At 41.3% G+C, this 11,027-nt stretch overlaps 1 protein-coding gene across 1 annotated transcript; it reads left to right on the forward strand.

Moving 5' to 3' along the window:
• Positions 1–248: 248 nt before the first annotated feature.
• Positions 249–10,624, forward strand: derl1 (derlin 1). The gene is made up of 8 exons (XM_058385121.1): positions 249–606; positions 6,865–6,976; positions 7,563–7,627; positions 7,820–7,846; positions 8,827–8,922; positions 9,012–9,064; positions 9,512–9,622; positions 10,000–10,624. The coding sequence occupies exons 1-8, from the start codon at positions 454–456 to the stop codon at positions 10,139–10,141; spliced, it is 759 nt and encodes a 252-aa protein (XP_058241104.1). The 5' UTR covers positions 249–453; the 3' UTR covers positions 10,142–10,624.
• The last annotated feature ends 403 nt before the right edge of the window (positions 10,625–11,027 follow it).

The following is an 11,027-nucleotide window of genomic DNA, read 5'->3' on the forward strand; positions in this document are numbered from 1 at the left end:
GCTTTTATCTTGAAATTAGCATGCAAACGCAGAAAACCACAAATAGAACGTCTCACTTCGCGTTATTTCTATTCCCACTCATGTTCCGAAAATCGTCGCCTCCTACGCTGTGATTGGCTAAAAGAGCGAGCAATACTCACGAGCCGCTTTCTAATTGGTCTATTGCCTAAAGGCTCGCGTCTTTGGACCTATGAGCGAATTCCAGCGCCTGACGCGAGACTCTTCCGGCTCAGGAGGAGCGATATGCCCGAAAACGGGTGGGGAAAAGGAACGTTTGGTGCTCAGCCACGTCATTGTAAATGGAGTAAAAGTACGTTTGAACCAAAATAGAAGATACCGAAACGGGATTTAGCCGCTGCGATCACACTCCACTGCGGCGGTACCGGGACTGTTTATACCCAAATCAGGAGACGTTATTAAGTACACCTGTCGGGCTTTGTAGCATATGGAAAGATGTCAGATATCGGGGACTGGTTTAAAAGCATCCCGTTTATCACGCGTTACTGGTTCGCGAGTTCAATCGCTGTGCCTCTTATCGGGAAGCTGGGCTTGATCAGTCCCGCGCACCTCGTGCTGTGGCCGGAAGCGTTCTTTCACAAGTTTCAGGTGAGTTTAAACAAACACGTGAAGAAGATAAATATGACTGTAATGTTTAATCAGGCCCACGGGCCTCCTGACAGGGCTGCAGTGAAGCGGCCACTGAAAAGCCCTGAGATCACGGCTGTATCCCAAACCGCTCTGTTCTACACTACATAGGGCACGGAGTGGGGCATGAGTGAACTGCTAGTGCTAATATCAGTGTGTTCTGTCGGATGCGAAATAATGCCTTCTGTGCCTTTACATGGTGTTAACAGACTCTGTGTATCTGGTCCAGATCTCACTTTTTAGTGACATAATTAGTGCACTATGTGTCTATCAGGGTTTAGGACACAGCCATAATGAGTGATCCGGGGTCTGGAGCCTGACACGAGTTATACACGAGTCCGTATTACTCAGTTTTAGTTTATTGTTTATTGTTATTGTTAGGTTATTATTGAACAATAGTCATACCCCGTCTAGCTTTCCCTAAAAGTTAGTTAATAAAGCGAGTAACCCTGTTGTGATATCAGTTTATTTAATTTAATGCGGAGCCACGAGTCTGTATGACAGTAAACTAAAGAAACGGTATAAAACACAGTAAATTAAAGTGTATATAAATAAGTGTAAGATTGTTATAATGGTGTCTGATTGCTCACAGCACCGAGCAGCAGCCGTGTTTCCTTTCACTGAAGGATCACAAGATGGCGCCCAAAGCTCACGAGGCTGAAGTAAACCGGCGGGGAATAAACACAAACACCTGAACAAATCTTTATACAGAACACCTTTATACACAAACACCTGAACAAATCTTTATACAGAACTCCTTTATACACAAACACCTGAACAAATCTTTATACAGAACTCCTTTATACACAAACACCTGAACAAATCTTTATACAGAACTCATTTATACACAAACACCTGAACAAATCTTTATACAGAACTCCTTTATACACAAACACCTGAACAAATCTTTATACAGAACACCTTTATACACAAACACCTGAACAAATCTTTATACAGAACACCTTTATACACAAACACCTGAACAAATCTTTATACAGAACACCTTTATACACAAACACCTGAACAAATCTTTATACAGAACTCCTTTATACAAAAACACCTGAACAAATCTTTATACAGAACTCCTTTATACAAAAACACCTGAACAAATCTTTATACAGAACACCTTTATACAAAAACACCTGAACAAATCTTTATACAGAACTCATTTATACAAAAACACCTGAACAAATCTTTATACAGAACTCATTTATACACAAACACCTGAACAAATCTTTATACAGAACTCATTTATACACAAACACCTGAACAAATCTTTATACAGAACACCTTTATACACAAACACCTGAACAAATCTTTATACAGAACACCTTTATACAAAAACACCTGAACAAATCTTTATACAGAACTCATTTATACACAAACACCTGAACAAATCTTTATACAGCTGTTTGTTTAGTGTCGATCAGGGCAGAATCTCAAACAGCACCCTGCTCCCTTTACAAGTGCACTCTAAAGAAGTGTTGGGTCTATAAACACAAGACCGAGTCAGTGGAGTCTTGCGTGAAGAGTCAGTGGAGTCTTGCGTGAAGAGTCAGTGGAGTCTTGCGTGAAGAGTCAGTGGAGTCTTGCGTGAAGAGTCAGTGGAGTCTTGCGTGAAGAGTCAGTGGAGTCTTGCGTGAAGAGTCAGTGGAGTCTTGCGTGAAGAGTCAGTGGAGTCTTGCGTGAAGAGTCAGTGGAGTCTTGCGTGAAGAGTCAGTGGAGTCTTGCGTGAAGAGTCAGTGGAGTCTTGCGTGAAGAGTCAGTGGAGTCTTGCGTGAAGAGTCAGTGGGATTGGGACGAGACCAGGACCGAGTCCTCACGCCACTTATTCCTGGTGAATTAACAAACATTAAAAAACAGTTATAACACTTTGGTATTATTGTTTTGTAGAAATGAGTACACAGAACATACCTCATTCCTCCACCAGGCTCCACAGTGTATTTTCATAGTTATAAAGAATTATTCATTTTTTATAATACACAAAGATTTCGAATCCAAGCCCGGTTCCTTTCATTCAGACAAACAGCAGGAAATCAGAAAAGCATTAAATCAGAGCATTACATGTATTTGTAGTTGTATGTATTAAACGTTTATTAGGTGGTGTTTAACTCCACATGCAGAGGAGGACATTTGCATTTTATACTGCGAGTGCATCTCTTCATGTAAATGATGCTTTGGTCTTGATGGTGTTGAAAGTCTTTGTAGACTGAGACCAAGAATAGAAATAGTAGAAGTAAAATTTCACAGGAGATTATGATGAGTGTACAGGATACAGGCCTGGAGTCTCCTCACCTGCACGCTCTGTATCATTTACCTCTGATCCAAAAACGCTGTTATTTAGAGTAAATGTTTAGTGATGAGAATTGGGCCTATTTTATTATTTTTGGGGGTCTATGTTTTTTACATTGTATAATAAAACTAAACAGTAGGACTTGAGGTCTTCATACCAGCTTTTGTTCTCTTGGACAGATGTTATTTTGGACCTCATATCCATTTAGTTTCCATTAGAATAGTGCTCACTTCCACCACCTCTTCCTCCTTCTCCACATCCACCATCTCCTCCTCTTCCTCCTTCTCCACATCCACCATCTCCTCCTCTTCCTCCTTCTCCACATCCACCACCTCCTTCTCTTTTGTACTCTCTCCTTCTCCACATTTACCACCTTTTCCTCTTCCTCCTCTTCTTCCTTCTCCACTTCCACCTCTTCTTCCACTTTCTCTTCCTCCACCATCTTTCCTCCTCCTCCTCCTCCTCCTCCTCCTCCTCTTCCCCTTGCCTTACTACAGCCCTAATATTTTTTGGCCTGTGCCCAGTTTGATTCCTTTTTTCTGCCATTTTCTTTCATTTCAGATTTGAGAAAGCTGTGTGGATATTTTCTGATGCAACTGAAAGTTCAATTCAGAATCATTTGCATTAGATTTAGGAGTTGGTCTGTGTGATGAAGCTGAATGCTTTCAGAATATGATACATGCTGATGAATAAAAAAAAAAACAGAATAGACCAAAAAAGGAAAATCTCACATGACATTTTACACTACATTTCACACTATTTTACACAGCTATTTCACACTCTACACAATGTACCTTGATGTGTGTAGATATGTTTAATAAGTTAACAGAAGCACAGATCCCCATGTGATTCCTCACACCAGCATGGTACATGGTTTTACTGCTCTGTCTGATTCCCAGTGCTGCTGCTGACCTGCTGATGGTCCAAAACCAAGGCCAGTGAAGACCCTCTGCTCTTCACTCAGATTAAATTCTGCCTCAATTTAAATTGCTTTGGATAAAACATCTGGCCTGTAAATCTGTGCAAATAGGAAATCAGTCAAGAGAGTAAGAATTTTCCCCAAACCCACGTGTTAATAACAACTAACAGTGTTTCATATTTCATCACACAGAACCAGAGTCCAAGCCACACTGCACTTAACTTAACAAGCTCACTGTGTGCTTCTGAGTGAGACTCGTTTCTCCTCTCTCTCTCTCTCTCTCTCTCTCTCTCTCTCGCTGTCTCTGTCTTTCCTGTCTCTCTCTCTTTTTCCTGTCTTTCTCTCTCTCTCTCTCTCTCTCTCTTTCCTTTCTCTCTCTCATCTCTCCTCTCTCTCACTCTTTCCTTTCTCTCTCTTCTCTCTCTCGCTCTTTTTCCTTTCTCTCTCTTCTCTCTCTCGCTCTCTCTCTCCTGTCTCTCGGCCTCATTCCTCCTTCTCTTCTCACGCAGTCCTGTGGAGTGTATTTTCTCTCACTCACTTTTCTCTGCACTGCAGGCTGCAGTCAGTACACACACACACACACACACACACACACAGATGTAGACTTTCAGAACAATATCATTGTCTTTGCTGGATCAGTTTCTAGTGCAGTATCAGAGTTATTAGATTATGGGAAACTGCCTCAATATTTTTGTAACAGGATTGTTTCTAGCTTTTAGCAGTCAAAGGAATTTGGAGCAGAAACAGCGACACACACACACAGTACCCTGAGGTGAATACCCCAGAGCTGTATAGCTGTGTATATATATATTTAAACATAACGTTAATCTAAGGTTCAGATGCGAATGTTTTCAGTGTGATGGATATGAAAGAGGTGAATATCATTTATTTATATCAGAAAAGATATAACTTAAACATCACACTATGTAAGATTAGTTAGTTTGGTTAGTGAGTGATGCACCTGACTAGCCAGAGATCTAGCAGCTGAATGTATGATGTGGTTCAGATGTTTAACAGGCTTCAAGGTGAAAGATATTTAGTCTCGGTTTGTCCCACACTTTTCATGTTACAACACAAGTCGATTAGAGCATCTACTGCCTTTACATCAGAGGTCATTTTAAAACAGTTGATCACAGACTGATTTATGTTTTAATTAATTTTCAACATCAGATTTCCAGTGGGTCAAAATGTCCAGTGCATCATGTTGACTGAGGCTCCATGTAACAACCGTTAGTCTGAAACACTGTCATGCAATTCAGAAGCTCCTACTCCAAGACTGACTGAAAGTCCAGACTAAAGTTAGTAGTTGATGACCAGGATGAAGACCTAACCTTATTGAATGTTCTCAAATAATCAGAGAAAAAGAGTGAGGCTGAAGATCACCATCACATCTGTGAAACATGAGAGTACCATCATCATGTTGTGGGTGGATTGAACTGGGAAAGGGACTGAGAGAAGAGCTGGCATCATGAGGAAGGCTTATAATCTAGAGTTCAAGCAAAGAGGCCCACAAACCTAACAGTCGTTCTATCAGGAGGACGCTTTAATATTTGGTGGCGTTGCTTTTTTAATTGCTTAGCATGAGTCAAACACTTGAGGTAGACTTCCACAAACTAATATATAAAAAATATATAGATGGTGGACAATGTAAATATCAGGAAATGAGAGCTGGGTTTATGATCTGTCGACTCGAATGTCTTCAGTGTACAGCGAAGACAATAGAATAGGTCTTGCTGTTCCAATAATTTCGGAGGGGACTGAAATAAGACTCGACTCTAACCAAAAAAAAAATGACTTCTGAACATCTCTGATTTTATTGACTCTGCTTTAAATAATTTTTGCAGAGTCTGTTTGTTCTTTGTAGAGATTTATTGCATATTTTAAACACTAAGAGCATGCACACTGACGTGAGGTGAAGGGCGCGCGCTCTGACGTGAGGTGAAGGGCGCGCGCTCTGACGTGAGGTGAAGGGCGCGCGCTCTGACGTGAGGTGAAGGGCGCGCGCTCTGACGTGAGGTGAAGGGCGCGCGCTCTGACGTGAGGTGAAGGGCGCGCGCTCTGACGTGTACACAGGGAGCAGGTGGGGGGAGGTGCCCGTTCTTTCCTGACCCATTTCTCGTGCCAGGGAGTTACAGTGGAGCTAAAATATCTGAGTGAGCAGAGCAGGTGAATTTTGCCCAGTTATCTGTGTGGTGCAGTGTAAGGGCTTTCTGTTAGTCATCAGATCAGTTTGAGTTAAATACCAGGACTAACAGAGAGATGAACTGCTAAACTGGACGCATGGAGCATGTATTTGCTTCTGCAAAACCTGAATAATATCATGAATCATGATAAACTGCTTCCTGTTTTATTCCTGGGAAATGAGAGTGGAGAGAAACTAGAAACTAGAGCTACGCCTTTATCACGCTATAAACTGTGAACAGTTTAGCGTGAATCCGTGCCAGAATATACAGTATACTGTAGAATAAACACTGGAGAAGACAGAAGACTTTGTACTAGCCATCATAAACGATGTGTTTATTTATCCTGACCTGTAGTGAGCTAACAGCAAATCAGCTAGTTAGTGTTTAGAAAAGGACTCTCTTAAATATGGCCATTTGGTGCCACTACACAGAGGGGCACAGTGACTATAGAATACATTTACATTACATTTTAATGGCATTGGGTAGACACCCTTATCCAGAGAGACTTGTGTTTCTCATTTATACTTCTTAGCAGTTGAGCGTTAAGGGCGTTGCTCGAGGGTGCAGCAGTGACCGCTTGGTGGTGCTGGAATTCGAGGTCACAACCTTCTGATCAGTGGTCCACCACTGAACTACCACTTCCCCAATAAAAAAAATACCCTCTTACTAGATGTCCCCTTGTTACACAATCATTTGTGAGTTAAAACATCTGATGGATCATGGGGCCATTGAGGCTGCTCTGATGTAAAAGTTCGAACAGATGTTGGATGCGAGGTATAGAGTAAAGCCACAATGTCTAGTGATTTTATGTTGGTTTTTTGCAGATATGGAGACCCATAACTTCAACATTCTACTTCCCAGTTGGACCAGGAACAGGTTTTCTGTACATGGTCAATCTCTACTTCCTGTATCAGTACTCCTCCAGACTGGAAACAGGTACGACTGACCGCACCACCTCCATCTAACACATCAATAACAGAGCTGAATGAGAAATGTTGATGAACAGTGTTAAAGTGCCTGCTTGATTTTTTTCTGTTAGTCTGAAATGGTGATCTGCTGAAGAGTCAGAGCCGCTCTCTGAGACGTTTAACTAAATGCTTCGTCTTCAGTTCTTTGCAGAGATCAGTTTAGGAAGTGAATAAAATTAAAATGATCCAGTTTTCAGCAGCGGAGACACAACGATACACTCACACAACACACTCAGTGATTTATTTTTCATCACACAGGGAAAAGTAAAATGGTTGAAATAAGTTATGCTTTTTTTTTTATATGTATTTGCATTTGGACATCAGCTGCAATACATAAATGTTGATTTGAGAACAAGACTAGACAATAAACCACATGCTGCTTGTTACAAAGATGTCTAGTTTTTCAGCTCATACAGGTCCATTATTCCTAAAGCATGCTGTAAATGTAGGAAAAAGCTGTTAAATGCATTCAAGTGAAAGCTGCATGACTTTATTGAGTACAAAAACGTCTTCATGAAGACAGAGCTGTTCAGTAAACTCTGCTCCTTCACCAGGGGCCTTTGATGGAAGACCAGCAGACTATGTGTACATGCTGCTTTTCAACTGGATTTGCATTGTTGTATCCTTTTCACTAGATTGTGTGAATGCGCAAGAGTGAGTGTGTGTGTGTAAAAGTGAGCAAGAGTGACGTGTGTGAGTGTGTGAGTGTGTGTGTGTGTGAACGAATGTGAGTGAGTGTGTGTCTCAGTGGTTGCAAAAAATGTTGGATTCTTCTGGTTTGGTTTGGATCGTCCTTATCTACATGATCCAGATAACAGGGCTGATGATGGACATGCAGGTCAGTGGTCTGTTGTTTTATCCTTTACGATGTGATTATGTTCATTTCAGTAATCATCAGGAGAGCTCAGAGTGACTGATGCTGGAGTGCTTCATTTTATGCTCTGTGTTAAACAGTGTTATCACACACACACACACGAGGTGTGACGTTCTGCTGGACAAATAAAGTCGAGAAGTGTGTGATGAGTGACTGTAGAAAAACATCTTGTTTTGAAGAGGCTCATTTGTGAGATTCTGTGTGTCACACATTTTACACGATCTTTAGACAGTTGTGTGAATTTCAGAGCCTCATCTGTCTGCACATCTGTCAGAGGAACAGTCCAGGATAAAAAAAACAATTAATTTATTCATTTTTATTTGAAGAAAGAACAACAGGATGAAGAGAGAGGCGTTGGAGAAAAGCAAACATACTGCCACAGTTGAAAGTAAAACCTTTTTTTGCAAGAAAAAGCCAAAAATAATATTAGAGAGAGTAGTAAAGTAGACAAAAATACCCAGATATATAAAACGGCATAGAATAATAAATACGCAATTAAATAAAAACTGCTAGACACCCAGTAATATCCACATTCACTCAGGTCCAAGTCCCACAGTCTGTCCTTCAGCGTCTCTCAGGTGGAAGGAAAAGGTAGATTCCAAAGTGAAATGTTTTGTTATTAAGGAACAAACTCCAGTGGCATGATGTCCAGTACACTTTTTTGAATCCATCGCATCCTTTTCGGAGGAAATCCACCAGAACAGTAAGTGAGAGTGAAGAGCAAAGTGGTGAGCAGCTGAACCGTGGGAGAGCTTCCAGGTGTTGAAAGGGAGAATCCCTTAAATACAAACTAGTCTGTTAAGATGGAGGAAGATCCCTGATGTGTTATTTCTGACCAGAATGATGCAGTGGAAATATGTATCATTTTACACTTAATACAGGTTATTTAAAATGTACAAATCCTGTGGTTGAAGTATTAAAATTGTCCTTTTCTCTCCCTCCAGCTCCTGATGATCCCGTTGATCATGTCAGTGCTGTATGTTTGGGCCCAAATGAACCGAGACATGATCGTGTCCTTCTGGTTTGGTACAAGATTCAAGGTAGAAATTCAATTTTGCGGATTCATTATCACTTTGCACTTCATATAAATACTGTAAAGCACTCTGACACTCGGATCTAACGTTCGCAGGCCTGTTATCTCCCCTGGGTCATCCTGGGATTCAACTACATCATCGGTGGCTCGTAAGAACCCGCTCATTTTATCATCTCAGTTCAGCGTGTGTTTTCTAACGTCGTGTCGGACAGGGTCAGGCCACTCGTCTCAGCTTTTAGGTGTCTTTTGTAGAAAGTATGAGAAAACGGGTTAATGGGGCTATTAGCTGTCACAACAACAATGTTCTTGTCCTTTGTCGAGGTCATTATCACATCCCCCTGTACCGAGTGATAAACATGGCTTCCAGAGTTTAGAGAGTTTATAAGGCGTGTATGCAAAATTCTTCGACTAATTTATGCATCATCACTCTAACAAATGTGAGTGGACGTATTTAGTGTTGTTTGAAGTAATGAAACATGTCCCTGTGAACAGAACTGCATCAGTACATCAGGGTTTAAAGGCATAGCATTATTCTTGACCAGTTTTGAGATGGAAGTCTTGCGATTGACCTGAGTTTTCTCTTAATCTCCCCTCAGTGTGGTGAACGAGCTGATTGGAAATTTAGTGGGTCATCTTTACTTCTTCCTCATGTTCAAATATCCCATGGACCTGGGCGGCAGATCCTTCCTGTCCACTCCTGAGACCCTGTAAGCACAGTCTGCAAATTCAGTATTCCACATTCACTCGGTGATCAGATCTCAACAAATCATGCTATGAACGTGATAAAGCTATACAAACCTCAAACCAGGAAACGATTGTGTATTAAAATCTACAGATGTACACAGTGAGGGGATCAGCCGAGGCTCCTGCAGACTTTATTCTGCTGCTGTTTCCTTTACAATACCACATGATCATCACAACACACTTGTTCAGCATCACATCTGCTGACTGTACACAACAGAGCATTCTGCTGCTCTTGTGCTTTAAGACACAACCAACATCTGTTACATAACATCTGTTTTGACTACAGTCTAGTCTGTACATTCAACAAGTCTTGTCTTTTTTTTATTATTTTTTTTAACAGCTATCGGTGGTTTCCCAATCGACGCGGTGGAGTTTCTGGATTCGGCGTCCCACCCACCAGAAGACGTGACCCTCAGGAACCGGCAGGAGGAGGCGGTGGACGTCACAACTGGGGGCAAGGCTTTCGGCTCGGGGAAGACTGAGGACGTCCTCCTACTGAAGCCTCCACAGACACTGATGCTCATCAGGCACATAATACAACATTGATGCTGCAGAACACAAGTTTGCATACGTTTGGGCTTCGGTTCAGTTTTTGTATCTCTCCTTCCGACTACGAATGAAACGAAGGCGACACAGAGCTCCTTCACACCATGTCAGCGTGTTTGTTTACTCTTTGTCATATTGTACGTCACTGTGTACCTGGGTTTCTCTCAGGCGCGAGCAGCCTGCGGAACGAGGAGCTCAGGCAGTGTTTGTGTAAAGGAGACGATTTAGAGGACTGAAATGGTTTTTTCCTCAACTCTAGCACACTGTGGCAGTGTGTGATGGCTTCAGATCGAATGCTTTAGTTTTCTTGTCTTGTTGATTGTCATGTACAGAATCTTAACTTTTTCTTTGACTAAGAAATTTGAAGATGTGCAAATTCTGTGTTAATCGCTTTTACTAGTAAATTTTTTTGTTCAGAACTGTTGAGTGTAAACTTTGTCTTAACACATAGTCAGGGTTTAAAATATATACACAACACACACACTCGCCTCCTCAACTTCATTACTGACATTAAACTCGATACTCATCCATTCAGCCTGTAGGGGTCAGTATATCATAGAAATCCTAACTCCTAATTTGGTAATAAAGAAGAAAATGCACAACAAATTTCCATATGAATAAAAGCTGATTATTAAAAACACTTAAACGAAGATGAACTATAAACCCTGATGCACTGATTGCCTTAAACAAAACACCAGGGCATTTTACAGCCACATGTGAAATTCTGCTGATCATGTGTATATTGCTGATGAAGCTGTGAAGAGAGAAAACGCTGCGGTTCAGCAACTTCATGCTCCAATACTCGTATTTAGTAAATAATTC

The sequence above is a fragment of the Hemibagrus wyckioides genome, linkage group LG01, assembly GCF_019097595.1.
Source record: "Hemibagrus wyckioides isolate EC202008001 linkage group LG01, SWU_Hwy_1.0, whole genome shotgun sequence".
NCBI lineage: Eukaryota > Metazoa > Chordata > Actinopteri > Siluriformes > Bagridae > Hemibagrus > Hemibagrus wyckioides.

What these genes read in the sequence shown, in the direction of transcription:
- derl1 (XM_058385121.1), top strand. Translation starts at nt 454, where the DNA reads ATGTCAGATATCGGGGACTGGTTTAAAAGCATCCCGTTTATCACGCGT. An exon ending in CTCCTCCAGACTGGAAACAG is followed by an intron (nt 6,977 to 7,562) that starts GTACGACTGACC and finishes CTCCTTCACCAG; the next exon opens with GGGCCTTTGATGGAAGACCA. An exon ending in TCAACTGGATTTGCATTGTT is followed by an intron (nt 7,628 to 7,819) that starts GTATCCTTTTCA and finishes TACATGATCCAG; the next exon opens with ATAACAGGGCTGATGATGGA.